The sequence below is a fragment of the Prunus avium genome, chromosome 2 (assembly GCF_965620075.1).
Source record: "Prunus avium chromosome 2, drPruAviu1.hap1.1, whole genome shotgun sequence".
Classification (NCBI taxonomy): Eukaryota; Viridiplantae; Streptophyta; class Magnoliopsida; order Rosales; family Rosaceae; genus Prunus; species Prunus avium.
The window spans coordinates 43,514,177-43,530,146 of record NC_142285.1 but is presented as its reverse complement, the minus strand read 5'-3'; the positions used below and the strand labels follow the sequence as shown (position 1 = coordinate 43,530,146).

The 15,970-nt window shown below is 36.6% G+C and overlaps 1 protein-coding gene and 1 pseudogene across 2 annotated transcripts; both read left to right on the top strand.

Moving 5' to 3' along the window:
• The first annotated feature begins 1,142 nt into the window (after positions 1–1,142).
• Positions 1,143–4,236, top strand: LOC110749666 (cyclic nucleotide-gated ion channel 1-like). Its single transcript, XM_088248716.1, has 7 exons — positions 1,143–1,198; positions 1,533–2,052; positions 2,161–2,358; positions 2,441–2,745; positions 2,909–3,020; positions 3,189–3,440; positions 3,643–4,236. The coding sequence occupies exons 1-7, from the start codon at positions 1,143–1,145 to the stop codon at positions 4,234–4,236; spliced, it is 2,037 nt and encodes a 678-aa protein (XP_088104842.1).
• A 3,927-nt stretch (positions 4,237–8,163) lies between these two features.
• LOC110749636 (cyclic nucleotide-gated ion channel 1-like) lies at positions 8,164–15,670 on the top strand (annotated as a pseudogene). Its single transcript, XR_015833729.1, has 9 exons — positions 8,164–8,338; positions 10,418–10,423; positions 10,546–11,051; positions 11,154–11,372; positions 11,509–11,813; positions 11,937–12,048; positions 12,289–12,537; positions 12,642–13,184; positions 15,062–15,670. The product of XR_015833729.1 is annotated as a cyclic nucleotide-gated ion channel 1-like (transcript).
• Positions 15,671–15,970: the final 300 nt, after the last annotated feature.

Below are 15,970 nucleotides of genomic sequence, written 5' to 3'. Positions count from 1 at the left end.
AGACTTCAAAAATCATATCATATGGCTCCACCGTGGGAAACCACTACCGTGGAACACATGAAATGAAAGGTGTTGACTGATTTAGAGCAGTTAGCTAATGAGCAGAAAAACTTGTGTGAAACAGACATAGCACTATTTTGCTATCTTCAATCAATTATAGACTGTCACGTGGAAAAAATTTATCATGACTGGCATACTGGATCCCACTGATTTTCTTTTTCTTTTTCTTTTTCAAAACAAAAGCTGTTTTTGGGGTTTGGAGTTGTTTCAGCTTTTTTCTTTGGGAGTGAATCCGTGATTTTAGCGTAACTGGTTCCCAATAATTTATAGTGTGATCAGTGGCGTGATTGGTGGCAATTGTCATGTAGAGTCGTAAGAAGAAGACCAACACAATATGATTCACCTTTTTTGTTTTTGTTTTTTTTATTGCAGGAATATGATTTACCTTTTTCAGAGTCCTGAGACCTGCTGCGGGAGGACACAGGTCCTTGGGCTGCACACACCCCTACCCCCCAAGTGCAATGAATCCCAGCAGAGCAGAGGTTGGCCCAATTTTGATTGAAAGAAGCCCATCTGAACTGAAAATTGTGAATTTTGATGGATAAAAGCCCAAACCAAAAATAGAATTCAACAATCCAGTCCAGAGTTATTATTTTGATAAGATAATGAACTAATGTTTAGTATAGATAAACAATAGCCAAATCCATATACAAAGACTCCACCACCTCCTGGTTGGTAGTACTGGTTCCCTTCCCGTTCTCCTATTATTATTGTCAATCAGACTCTCTCAGTCTTTTTTAATTGATTCATGATCGTTTCTCAACTCTCATCGAAGAGTTGTCAACTTATATTACAAAAAGACTTGGGGACAAAAAAGAATCATCTCGATCGTCAATGCTAAAACGCCATATTCATATTACTTTTCTTTCCATTTTTGACCTGCATGATAATTAAGAGATTAAACAAAACCTTGTGCATACATAAAATGCCCTGCGGGTACAATTTGGATTCAGTTGTGTTGTGTCTTAAATTTGGTTTCGGAAAGGGTTTCTGCCACTCGAATGCTCCTTGTTCCCTTCTCTCTGTCTCTGCTCCGCCCTGTAAACTCAAAACCTTCTAAACTAGCAGTCAATTGAGTTATTATGGGTAGCATCACAGTAGCTGCAGATCCTGAGAACCAGACAGACAAAACAGATGGGTTAGTTCTTCTTAATTTACATTAAGAATTCAAACTTTTCTTCTTCTTCTTCTTCTTCTTCTTCTTCTTTTTCGCATAGAAAAATGTTTGTTGTATCAACTAACTATCAAGCTTATAGGACTTGTATGTGCAGTGGCTTTGGCTGTCACTTGTAACTATGAATAATGCATGCAGAACCTTAACTCATATCATATATATGAATCTGATGCATTGTCATTGTTTACGCTTTTAATATTTCAAGCCAAGTATTCAATTGATTTAAGAAAAGCCGCCCTATATTTTGAGCTTCTTCATTCTGAGTCTGATGGGTGCAATTTGTTATTTGCTTTTCCAGACCCGTTAAAAAGCGGATGCATGCCACAATGAAGAAAATATGTAATCCAGAGGGGCAATACCGTCATATATGGAATACGATATTTGTAACATCATGTGTGTTTGCTGTCTCACTGGACCCTTTGTTCTTTTACATTCTAATCATCGATCAACAAAACAAGTGCCTTCAAATGGACACAATGTTGCAGACTGTTGCTCTTCTTTTACGATCATTCACAGATATCATTTTCTTGGTGCATTTCATATATGAAATCTGTGACGGTGTCAAAACTCAAAGGGATAAAAATTTGGCCTCAAATACCCTAATTAAAAATATAGCCCTGACCCCAAATACCCAGAAAAATGGACCTTCCACCAATTCCAAGGTACCACCAAGTCTAACAACTGGATCTAGAGGACATTCGGGTTCCAAATCAAAAATGACGGAGTTCATTCGAGTTGCCAAGGAAATAGCTCACAAGATGTCGTGGTTATCTGCCTCCATCGTAGTTGACTTTTTCGCTCTTCTTCCCATCCCGCAGGTAAAACAAGACAACTTTTAGCTCTCTCCTTAATTATATATTAAGATTACACCTAGCTGTAATTAAACCACTTCTGAGTTCTAACTTATTTTTATTTATTTTCTCCAGCTGCTAATAGTAGTTACTTTTTACAATATGAGAGGCTCCCCATATTTGGAACATAGAAAGGTTCTCAACATCTTTCTCCTTGGTCAATATATACCAAGAATATTCCGAATTCACCTATCGTCCAATCACCTCAAAAAGACTACTGATATATGGATTAAAAGCATATTCAATTTCTTTCTCTACATTCTTGCAAGTCATGTAAGTTAATTATTTCACCTCAATTGTCATTTCATTTTAATTATTTGGTAATTTCATTCATAAGAAATTTGTTAACTTTTAGATACTCGGAGCTTTTTGGTACTTCTTTTCCATTCAACGAGAGACCTCATGCTGGCACGAGGCCTGTGTAAATCATAGTGCAGATCCCATAGGATGTGTGAATACTTTCTACTGCAATGGTCGAACTGCTACTTCAAGAAATATCACATTTCTGAACGAGCACTGCCCGTTAGATACTTCGGATAGTGCTTTGCTGCAATTTAATTTTGGAATATTTCTTGATTCCCTTAAGAATCAAAACACAGAGCATATAAAGTTTGGACGGAAGTTCTTTTACTCTTTTTGGTGGGGCCTGCGAAATCTAAGGTTTGCACATAATGTACATTATCAATCAACAATTTTTATAACTAATGAGTAAAAAGTTGTCTAGCACAGCAACATGAATTGTTTATGTATAAAGTCATCGATATAATCAATTAGCATTTCTGATAATATTGCTTGATATCATTTAACTAAACTTTTTTGGCAGTAACTTTGGCACGAATCTCTCGACAAGCACGTATGTGTGGGAGAACTTGTTTGCAATTCTTATTTCTATCATTGGCTTGCTGCTTTTTTTGTATCTCATTGGAAATCTGCAGGTTGGTATATATATATACGTGTGTGTGTGTGTGTGTATTGAATCTCTCTATCTATATTAATTTCATTTTTGAGTCGTCAATCATTTTGCTTGAGCTTAATTTAATTAATTCAGGGCCCATGTTCATCCAATATATAATTAATGTGTGTTTGTGGTGGTGGTGAGACAGACTTTTATGCAGATGGAAGCTACAAAATCAGAGAAGATAAGATGGAAGATTAAGACGAAGAAGCTAGATATACAAAGCTGGATATCCACAAAGGACCTCCCTCCAGAACTAAAGAAAGAAATCCAGAATAACATAAAGCAAAAATTGAAAGAGCACAAAAAAGCTCATCTCCAGAATGATCTATTCTCTATTCTTCCCGTGAAAAATAGAACATCTCTAAGGCGTTGTCTTTGCATGGAACCACTGAGGACAGTATGTTGCTCAACCTCGATCTCTCTGTAAATGAGTCAAATTTTACTTCATATGCCCCATAAATAAATGCTTCCTGTCTGTGTATATTATATACAGGAGTAGGACTAAACTAAAATATGTCGTTCTGATGATATACTGAGCAATGGATTAAGTGTGAAGAGATATCTGTGTGTGATTGTGTGTTTTTATGTACAACGTGCAGGTACCAATGCTTAAATGTATGGATAAAAGGGTGTTGCATTTGATGTGCGACCATCTGAAGCATGTGACGTATAACGAAAATAGCTTCGTTTTTCGGAAGGGAGATCCACTGGATTGCATGCTCTTCATTGTTGAAGGGAATGTATGGACCTACTCGACTGCTGGTGAGAGTGAAACTGGAAAAGCAACCCCATCATCAATGACAATGGCCACCAAGACGCTTGAGAAAGGTCACATTTATGGGGAAGAGCTTCTCAAATGGGCATCAGACAAGTTCACGGAACTTCCAATCTGCCGTCAACATGTCAAAAGTCAGACAAAAGTGGATGCCTTCGTTCTTATGGCCAAGGACTTGGCAACTGTAGTCTCCAAATACCAACTACAGTGGAAACTTAACAATTGTAACAATCCTCAAGAGGTGAAGGAGGCGGCTGCTTCTACCATAGCGCGGCATTTCCGCGATAAGCAACGTGCATTGATGTCTTCATCTACCCCACGCCTCCGCCCGGCTACAGCTGTGGGTACTACTACTGCTGCTGCTGCTGGTGAAAACTCGCCAACAACAGCAATCAATTACTATTTGCGGAAACGATAATTAAATTACTTACGTGCTCAATATTTATATACAGCAGCAGTAGGTAGCTCTGTCCTCAAAACAATATTGGTTGATATCTAGCAGTGCAAGTGTATGAGCTGTCTGTGCTAGCCGCAAATTAGCACATTAATCTGTTTATGGTTTCTCTCTCTCTCTCTCTCTCTCTCTCTCTCTCTCTCTCTCTCTCTCTCTCTCTCTCTCTCTCTCTCTCTCTCTCTTATATTTATTAAAAACCATAGCATGGCTTGGGTCATTTTTCAGTGTACTGCATACAAGTGTTTAGACCCCCCCTATTACTTTGATAAAAGGCCCATCCATCCTAAATATATATCATGAACGAATCGTGAATCTTAATGGACAAAAGCTCCAACCTCTTATGTTATTCAAGAATCAACCTGGTTCAGAATATTAAAACTGAGGTCACTGATCACATGCGCCATGAGGTGCTTACCGCTCTTATGATGGATGCAAGACGATGGATGACGGTATTGTTCTTTTTTTAAAAGCAAGCTTTTTTGGCTTTGAATTTGGAGTTGTAGACTGCAGTAGTTTGAGTAATTAATATATATTTTTTTATACAAACGATATTGGGGTGGTGAGGTGGAAAATCAAACTTAGGACCTTAGATGTAAAAGTTAAATATTGTTATTAACCACTTAAACTACAAGTTTTTAAAAAATAATTGCATATTCACTTATGGTGTGATGAGTAGCGTGACTGGTGGGAATTGGGTTATTGGAGCGCGCATTCTCGATAGACGATAGTGACAAGTGGTTTGACTGTTCTTCTCAGTGAAATCTTTAATTAATTACAAATCCTGCAACTTGCATTTGTATAGTATAATATTAATACACTAGGTTTTTTACTATTAATGGATCAGATGTGGTTGACTTGGCGTGCTTACAAGAGCCAAATCCATATTTAAAGACTGGTTGACCTTGACGATGCTATGCTTGTTGGCTACGCAGTAGTTGACAAGTGTGAAATCAACGATTTCGAAACGAACATGCAAGTCTTCATCAAATACCGATTTGTTGCATGTCTAAAGTAACATATTCCATTATTATTATTTTGACTCCTACTTGAGTCATTTTTCAGTGCGATGGGAAGAGTTTGCTAGGGTGGTAGAAATGAACAAAAACAAATATATTTAAGAAAGACTTGGGGAGAAGAAAATGTAATAAAAAAATTTGACCTGCAGCCAATCTCGAGAGTAATTGAATTTGAAACAACTTGCCAAAACGTAACCTTAATTAATGTCAAAACTTGTGTATGACCCACAAGTTGAATTCAGTTGTGTCTCAGATGTGGTTTCAAAAAGGGATTTTGCTGCTTATCATCATTTGCATTGCGTGAAAACATATTTCCTGCATAGAATGCTAGCCAGCTTCAGTTTCTGCCACTCAAATGCTCCTTCTCTCTCTGCTCCACCCTATAAACTGAAAGCCTCCTTCCTATATTAAGCCATTCAGGCAAGGGCGGAGCCAATTAAGGCCTAGGAGGGTCATATGACCCTTCAAACCCAATTGTAACACTTACAGTTTAGGCTTTTGTTTGCTCATTATTTTCAACTTGACCTTGAGAGAAGAAGGCATGAAGCATATGGAAGTGGGTGGTAGAGCTATTGGTTTGACCTTCTACAACGTATGTGTTTTTATTCATGTTCAGTTTAATTAGCAGCATCTTCCAATATTGTCTTAAAACCCATTAAATATTTTTGGAACAACAACCATCAAAGTTTTCTTATATAATTGAACTTATTCTAAAATATATTTATGTAGAAAAACAATGGATACTTAAGATTTTAGGTTATTAATCTATTATCTCATAGTTTTATTCTCTTGGCACATCCTTGTATGCATTTTTCTTCTCCTCTAACCCATCCTAGTCCAAGTCTGGTGGTGGTATGGCTTTTCCATTTATCTTGGCTAATAATGTTGCCCCTCCTTGAGAGAATTCCTGGCTACGCCACTGCATTCAGGTGTCCCTGCGGTAAAACTTCCATGTAATTGAACACTACTCACTCTCTCCGTTTCTCAAACCGATCACATTTTCTCTTTCACTGTCAGGGCTTGGAGTACAAGATTGAGTACTGATCAGGGTCATTGTATCATAAATTTATGGCTACCACCAGACTAGCTTTAGATCTGGAGGACCCAATCACACGGAATTCAGAGGGGTTAGTACTTCTTTACCTTAACTGCATGCATTTCTTAAAAAATAAATAACTATTGTATTATATTAGACTTGTATCTGCAGACTGCAGTGGCTTTGGCTGTTCAAAATAATTACAAGTTAAATCTTTGACTTGTAAATGTCGATGGTATGCATTTCCCAAAAAAGAAGAAAAAAAAACAGAAAAGAAAAGAAGAAAGAGCTTCATAGGATAGGATAGGAGTACTAATGAATTATTATGCCCTATATAAAGTAATTAAAGAGCTTGCTTCAGTGGCTGTTTTTATGTTTCTTCATTCCGACCATCCGATTTGGTAACCTTTGTTGTTTGTTGTGTCTTTTCCAGACCGGTTAGACGGGGGATATATGCCGCAATAAAGGAAATTAGTGATCCACAGGGGCAATTCTTTCCAATATGGAATAAGATATTTCTAACATCATGCGTGTTTGCTATCTTCCTGGATCCCTTGTTCTTTTACATTCTAATCATCGATCAGGATAACAAGTGCCTTCAAATGGACAAAGCGTTAAGGACTGCCCGCTCTTCTTTTGCGTTCACTCACGGATATCGTTTGCCTGGTGCAATTTGTCGGAAGTCAGAAACAAGAGCATTTGCCAATGAAATAGCTCAGATACGTGGATACATGGATGTCTGTTTTCCTCCATCACAATTAACTTTTACGCTCTTCTTCCCATCCCACAAGTAAGAAATTAATTTCTAAACTTTTTGTGTTTAGCTCTTAATTAACCAGCTTGCTGTAATTAACCAAATTTTATTTATTTTCTCCAGCTGCTAATAGGAGTTGCAATTTACAAAATGAGAGGCTCTGGATATTTTGAACATGAAAAGGTTTTGAATATCTTTCTTCTTGGTCAATATTTACCAAGGATATGTCGAATTCCCCTATCGTCCAAAGAACTTTGAAAGATTAATAGAACATGGTTTAAAAGTCTATTCTATTTTTGGCTCTACATTCTTGCAAGTCATGTAAGTTTCATCTCCATTGTCATTTTCGTTTAATACTATTTGATAATTAGTAATGTTCTGGATGAAGTTTTCTTTGAAAATGTTGGACTTACCTCTACCTTACATGATTTTTCCTTAATGGATCAATTAATCATTAATTGATAATTCATTTACTAATTAAGTTGTTATTTTTAGATACTCGGAGCGTTGTGGTATACTTTTTTTCTATTCAACGAGAAATGTCATGTTGGCATTGGGCTTATGTAAATTATAGTACAGATCCCTCAGGATGTATGGATACTTTCTACTGCAACAGTCGGATTTGTGTCAAGAAATGTCACATTTCTAAATGAGCATTGCCCGACAGATACTCTAGATAGTGCTTCAGCGCCTTTCAATTTTGGGATATTTCTTGATGCCCTTAAGAATAACAACACAGCGCATGTAAAATTTTCAACGAAGTTTTTTTACTCTTTTTGGTGGGGCCTTCGGAATATAAGGTTTGCTTCAAATACATGCATTGTTTATAAAGTCATCGGTAATTTCTATTTTAAATATTGCTTGATCCTCTAACTTTTTGCAGTAATTTTGGCACCAATCTCAGAACAAGCACTTATGTGTGGGAAAACTTGTTTGCAATCCTTATTTCTATCACTAGCTTCCTACTGATTTTATATATGTCATGGGAACTGCGCAGGTTTGTATCGAAGTCTCTCTACTACTATTGATTTTCAATCATTTTCCTTTAGCTTATTAATTAATTGTTTGTGGTGAGACAGAATAATATGGCAGTGCAAGACACAATGAGAATTAGAAGGGCAGAGATAAAAAGGAAGAAGAATAGGCTGATGGCGCAGCTGGCAATCCGACGTCGTTTAGCCAGTCTTAAGAACCAACGTGCCACGACACTTACATCGACGTCGTCTATCCCACCCCTGGCTACAGAAGTGGATTCTAACGGTGAGAGTTTGTCAACTACAACACCATTCCAAACGACGAGTTGTATACGGGCTCTAAAAATAGTTGAGAGATCCTCGTTTAGAGTCTTAGGGCATGTTTGGCATGCTTCACTATGACTCACTGGATTGGACTGTGTTAAATAGTCCTTGAAACCTATGTTTGGCAAGGGAGGGGATTAGTTTAAATGAGACTATATAGCCCAACAGTTAAAAAAAGCCCGGACTCGCACAGCTAATATAGTGAGTCCGAAATTGGGTTCGCAAAATAGCACACTCGCTATTTTGAACATGCGAGTCCGACTTCCTCCCCACCTCCACAGATCCAACAGCTCTCCACCTGGACTTCTTCTCATAACGATCTCTCTTCGCACTCCACCCACTAGAAGAACCCAGACCATGTATCTTTAAAGCTACTTTTCCCACAATGGGGCTTTATGTAATTTGATTTGTGCTAATTTGATTTATCTATATATATAAAGCAAAAAACAGAGAATTGTGAAACATTCAAAATACCAGAAAATGTCATTGGTTAATGCAAACATTAAGAATTGAAATCTATATATATAAAGCAAAAGGTAGAGAAATGTGAAACATTCAAAATACTAGAAAATGCCCTTGGTTAATTCAAACATTAAGAATTGAAATTATTAATTAAATGAGGATAATATAGTAAATACACATTTTTTTTATATTAAAAAAAATAAAAATAAAAACAAAATCAGATAATAGGTCATACTTTTATGGAACATAACTACCCATGTTATTTTTTCTTAATTCTAAAAATAAAATTAAAAATTAAAAAAAAACCAATTGGCACATGCGTGAGCATGTGCTAAGGGGCTAGTTATTAATTAAATGAGGATAATATGGTAAATTCACACTTTTTCATATTTAAAAAAAATTAAAATTAAAAGAAAAATCATATAATGGATCCTTTTTTTATGGAACACAACTACGAATTATCATTTTTAATTCTAAAATAATTTAAATTTTTTTGTAAAAAAGCCACTCGCAGGCGCGAAAACGCGTGCGAAGAGGCTAGTTTATTTATGGTATGAAAACAAGAACCATAATAGATTAGGTATTTGGAAGGGATTTAAAATAAAAGATTTGGATTTGAGAATAAAGCTAAATTTGCTATGAACACAAGAACCACATTAAATTGATGGGCAATGGGTCTTTTTAATGTTTCTTTTTTTCTTCCTTCTTCTAACTACTCTGATGATGGCCCATGGGTGCAATTTGTTGTTTGTTTAGGGTTTAGGGTGGCTATTCTTATTGGCTGTATATGGAGTGGTTGCTGCTAAGTGTGAAATCAGCTACAAATTCCCAAACGAGTACAAAAGTCAATTTTTTTTTTTTTTTTTTATTTTTATGAAAAGCCAAAGTTTAGAAGTCTGATTTACTTGGCAAATTTTAATGCAGTCGAAAGTATCAAGTCTTAACAAAATACCAATTTAAAATGCATGTCTGACATGAGGTTCCCTTATTATTATTGTCAATCCGACTCTCAGTCTTTTTTAATTGGCATAATTGGCTCGTTAACACCAAACATATTACAAAAAGACTTGGGAAGGAGAAGAAAATTATAAAAAGATTTTGACATGCAAACTGTCTGGACAATAATGGAAACATTAATTAATGTCAAAGCTTATGTATACACAAAATGCAGACCTAGCTACTGAATATTAATAGCTGGGTTGAACTACTTGAATTCAGTTAAGCCATTGATCAGGTGTCGTCACAACTCACAGCTTCCATATATATAGTTAAACTCTCTCTCTCTCTCTCTCTCTCTCTCTCTCTCTCTCTCTCTCTCTCCCTCTCTCTCTCAAATTAATCAAATTTTGTGTTACAGTGCCAGGTATATACACGCTTGGAATCTACTAGTTATGGTTTTGAGTATTAGTTGAATTATTATGGAAAACACCAGAGTAGCTCTATATGTGGAGAACCCGACAGAGAAAATAGTGGGATTAGTACTTCTTCACATTAATTATTAAGACTGCATCTTTTATTTCTTTTATAGCTTCATTCTGTCTCCTAACATCTTATATATTCAGTGGTTTTTGTTTTGCAGAACAAGGTACGTACGGTATATATTTGAGACTGTTAAATAGTAGAAAAAGAGGATAACCAAAATAAAGGAATATGTATATATATAAATATAGAAATTAAGTCTTTGCTGTCTGAAAAGTAATTTCCAAGTTATAATCCTATGGCTCGATCTAATTTATTTTATTATCAGTCTCACATCAGGTTTCACTACAAGTTTCTTCCGCGATGATGAGGAGGAGGGGCAGTACCAAGTGATGAAGAGGTCAAAACTTGGTTTACTTCTTACAAATATTCCATTGTGGAATAAGATGTTCTTGATTTCATGTGTGATTGCAATCTCATTAGATCCTTTGTTCTTTTACATTCCAATCATTGATGAGGATAACAAGTGCCTTGGAAAGGACAAAAACTTGAGGATTGCAGCTCTTCTTTCGCGATCACTCACGGATATCATTTTCCTGCTACATTTTGTCTATGAAGTTTATGAAGCTATTAAAACCAGAAACAGTACATTTACTGTGGTACGAAGAACAACTTGGCATTCAAAATCGAAAATACAAAAGCTAATTGAATTTGCTAAGGGAATACCTCAGAAAATGTCGTGGTTATCTCTCTCCATCGTAATTGACTTTTTGGCTCTTCTTCCAATCCCTCAAGTAAGACAAACTAAACTTTGCCAAGTAAATTATCAGCTAGCTGCTACCGGTAAATTGACTTCTAAGTTCTAACCCGATATTTTAATGTATTTCTTCTTCCAGCTGCTAATACTAGTTGTTTTTTACAAAATGGGAGGCTCTGGATATTTGGAACATAGGAAGGTTTTGAATCTCTTCCTTCTCGGTCAATATTTACCAAGAATTTATCGAATTCATCTATGGTGTAAGGAACTTACAAGGACTACTACCAGAATATGGACCACTACTAGAATATGGGCTAAAGGTTTACTCAACTTGCTTCTCTACATTCTTGCCAGTCACGTAAGTTTAATCATTGTCTTTTTATTTCGAAAAATCCTTATTTTGTCACAATTGTTACAGGTATTCTCTATATCCTTTTCCTTAATGCATGCTTCATGTTATTTATTAATGCATTTCTTTGTTGTCTCTTAATTAGGTACTCGGAGCGTTTTGGTATTTTTTTTCTATTCAACGAGAGACATCATGTTGGCGCCAAGCTTGTGTAAATTATAGTGCAAATCCAAAGGAATGTATGAGTGCCTTCTATTGCGATGGTCGGAATACATCTTCAACAACTATCACATTTTTGAATGAGCGTTGCCCATTAAATACTCCAGATGGTACCGATGCACCCTTTGATTTTGGAATATTTCTTGATTCCCTTAAGAATCATAACTCGGAGCATATACATTTTGCTAGGAAGTTATTTTACTCTTTTTGGTGGGGCTTGCGGAATCTAAGGTTTGCATATATGCATTGACAATCAACAACTTTCCGCAATAAGTTATTTTCATAAAAAGTAACGTTATTGTTCAGAGTTGACTAATGGGGGTCATTACTGATCCTGCAACTAATTTATTGCAGTAACTTTGGCACGAATCTCACAACAAGTACATATATGTGGGAAAACTTGTTTGCAATTCTTATTTCTATCATTGGCTTGGTACTGTTTCTATATCTCATTGGAAATGTGGAGGTTGGTACTGAATTAATCTCTCTCTTGATATATAACCTTCTTAATTAGTAGCTATATATATAGAAATTCTCATATGCAGACGTTTGGATATTATTACTGTACGGACGTCATGTATTTTCTACTATCCTCTCTGCTTTCCTATTTGTTTACAATAGCATCCGTACGGACATCTAAATGAGAAAATATATATATTTGAGGAGCTGATCTTACGTTGAGCTTTGTATATATGTGGTGAAACAGGCATCTATGCGGTTGGAAGCTAAAAAATCAGACGATAAAACTCAGAAGATTAGAATGAAAGAGCTAGATGTACGAAGCTGGATATCCAGAAATGAATTACCTTATGATTTGAGGAAAGAAATCATGAATATCATAAAGCTAAAGTTAGATGAAAACAAGGACGCCGATTTGGTGAATCTATTCTCTATTCTTCCTTGGCATACCAGAAAATCTCTAAAGCGTTGTCTCTGCATGAAGACACTAAAAACAGTATGTTTCTCAAACCCCGTACCTCTCTTTTCTCTCTTTATATGGTTATTAAGAAAATGTTGTTGGGTATGTATTGATGACTTGATATTCATGTATATATATAGGTACCAATGCTTAAAAAATTGGATGAAAAAGTGTTGAAAATGATGTGTGACTATCTGAAGCCAGTGGTGTACAACGAGAATAGCTTCGTTTTTCGAATGGGAGACCCACTTGATTGCATGCTCTTCATTGTAGAAGGGACCATGTGGACCTACTACTCGCCTAGTACTAGCGATACCAATACTACCAGTGAAGCTGCTGCTACTTCCCCATCATCAATATTAATGACCACCAAGGCCCTTAAGAAGGGTGAGTTTTACGGGGAAGAGCTTCTCAAATGGGCATCACCCACTTTCACCACACTTCCAATCTCCACCCGGCATGTCAGAAGTCAGAAAAAAGTGGAAGCATTTGCTCTCATGGCCGACGACTTGGCAACTGTAGTGTCTAAATGCCAACTGCAGTGGGACTTAAACAATTGTGACAATCCTCAAGAGATGAAGATGATGGCTGTTTCTTCCATAACAAAAGCAATCCGTCGTTTCCGCACTAGTAGGCATCGTTCAACGACGGAAAGATTGTTAGATGAAGTTATCGGGGCAAAGGTCGGATAAAATTGCTTGGGCCATCTTTTAGTCCCACTCCAATCCAAGTGTTTTATAGTTTAAAACGTGGGCTTCATGTATTTCTGCCTGAAAAGCCCATCCTGCATAATTAACTTATTGGATAAAAGCCCTAATCTATATATATATATATATATATATATGAAAGTTCCATAAATTTTCCTTATAAGTTAGACTAGAGGACTCTCCACCGCCACGCCTTTTTTCTCTGTGCTTTCGCATTCTCTCAACAAACAAAACTGTGATGCGAGTTTGACTTCCACCAGTCCATCTTCAAACTTACATCTTTTTATTATTATTATTATTATTAACTAATATATCTGATGTTGATGACTTGGCGTATTTTAGACCAAGAGCCAAATCCATCTAATAAAGAAAGACCCGAGCCTTGAGTCTTTGTGATGATGTTATATATTCTTAATGGGAATGTAGTGGTTGGTAAGTGAGAACTTGAGATGATATTATTCCAAACGAGTACATGGTCAAATTTTCTTGAAACTGAGAGTCAACAAGTCTGTTGACTTTGTGAAATGCAATTGATCCCAAGTATATCTATAAACACACCCTACCACTCTTCATATCAAGTTTTAGAAAAACACAAACTCTTTTACACCTTTATTTTTATCAAACTAGTAAAGTATGACCACCACTCTCTTTTCCCATTTTGAAATATGGAATTGGAATCTAAAATTCTATTGTATAAATAACAAACAGCAGAGGGTCTCAATATCTAGTTTCGCGTATGCAGAAAATTCATATGTTTACTCTTGGTTTTCTGTGTTTTCTACAATATAGTTCTTGAATTTAAGCAAAGATTGTATCCCACACATTTCTCTCTTTCTGCCATATAGTTCTAAACCCTAAACCCTTCAATTGCTGCCACTCAATCTCAAATGCCCCTTCTCTCTGCTCCACCCTGTGTAATGAAAAATTGACCCACTCAGTGTCAGTGTGTCACTGCTGTAAGCTAAGCTTCCATTCAGTTAAACTCTCTCTCTCTCTCTCTCTCTCTCTCTCTCTCTCTCTCTCTGAGTTCAAATCAAACACATTTTCTCTTTCTCTGCAGGGTTATCCACACTCGTTGTTGTAGATTGAATATGGATAATTCTCTAACAATATAACTTTGCAAAAGCCATCATTCACAACTTTGTGATATCATCCTTTACGAATTAAGCTCCTTACTTTAAGAATTATGGCTGGCAGCGAAGTAGCTTTAGATGTGGAGAATCCGATAATGAAAACTGAGAGGTTAGTACCTGTTTCACCTTGAGATGACTTAATTGCATTTCTTTTTTCCGTTCTTAAATCAATTGTGTATTCAATCAAACAATACGACTTGTAAGTTGTATTATACCCGCACTGGCTCTGGCATCTGCCTACCCCTTCAAATAAATTTATGTGCTGTGTCTGCATTTAAATCCATTAGCCTATGTGAATTTGCAATCTTAGCTCACGATCTACAATCCCATATATATATATATGATTTGGCGCCCCCCCCCCCCCCCCCCCCCAACCAATATATGATTTGGCTCTTTTTATGCTTCTTTATTCTGATGGGTGCAATTTGGACACATTTTGTTGTTTGTTGTGCCTTTTTCAGATCGGTTATAGATCAGTGGGAATCAGTGACTACTACCAAGGGGAAATCTGACCCAAAAACTTGAACAAAATAAAGATGTTCAGGTAGAGAACATCCTCTCTGTTCTTCCATTGGTACATAGCAACTTTATCAGGCGTTATCTTCGTTTGGCTACAGTTAAGAATGTAAGTGCTTATTCCTTTCTGTGTATATATATATACACACATATACATTGGATTTAATTAGTCGTAACTCTGATGTATTAAATGTATCTATATAGGTTCGTATTCTTAAAGCTATGGATGAAAAACTGTTGAAAGCAATCTGTGAACATCTCGTACCAATCAACTACAATGAGAACAAGGATATTTTTGGAGAGGGGGACCAACTTGATAGGATGCTTTTCATCAGGCAAGGCATTGTACGGGCGTATAGAACAAATGGCAAAGGTGGAAAGATTGGTACTTCTAAGCTTCTGGAGAAGGGTGATTTGTATGGAGGAGAGCTTCTAAATTGGGCATCAAATCAAATTACGTCTCATACTGTCTTACCCATCTCGACCAGAAATGTCAAGTCTGTAAGCAAAGTTGAGGCCTTTACACTCACGGCCAGGGACTTGGAGTTGGTAATCACTAAATTCTGGTGGTATTTCACCAAGGACAAGGAGCTCAACCAATTTAGCGAGCCTCAGTTGAAGCAGCTGAAGAAGCACGCAATTTCTTCAATAGAAAGAAAAGTCCATCGCATTAATCAAGCAAAGATGAATAAGCAGCAGCATACACCCCCATTGGCTGGTGAATGTAGTAGTGGTAGTATCATCTGGCGCCAAAGAGTAAATGTCAGCAAGCTCAGGGATCAGGTATCTTCCCCAAGGAGTCACCTTGGTGCTCCATGTTAAGGAGATTCGACGGTGCACAAAAGCTCTCTTGAACCATCACGATTCACAAATGTGAGATATTGAGTCCGAACACTTCACGAGGCAACTAGGACAAAACCAATCAGCAGTGATGATTAACATTGATTGATACTACTGTTACTGTAGAAACATTGATTAAACATTTGCAACCAATATATTATATACTAATTAATGACTACTCTTGGGGAATAACTGAAGTCGAAGATCCTGCATGCCCATCTCCCTCTTTCTCATCAATTCTTTCTTGATATTAGTAAAGATTAACTGGTCTTA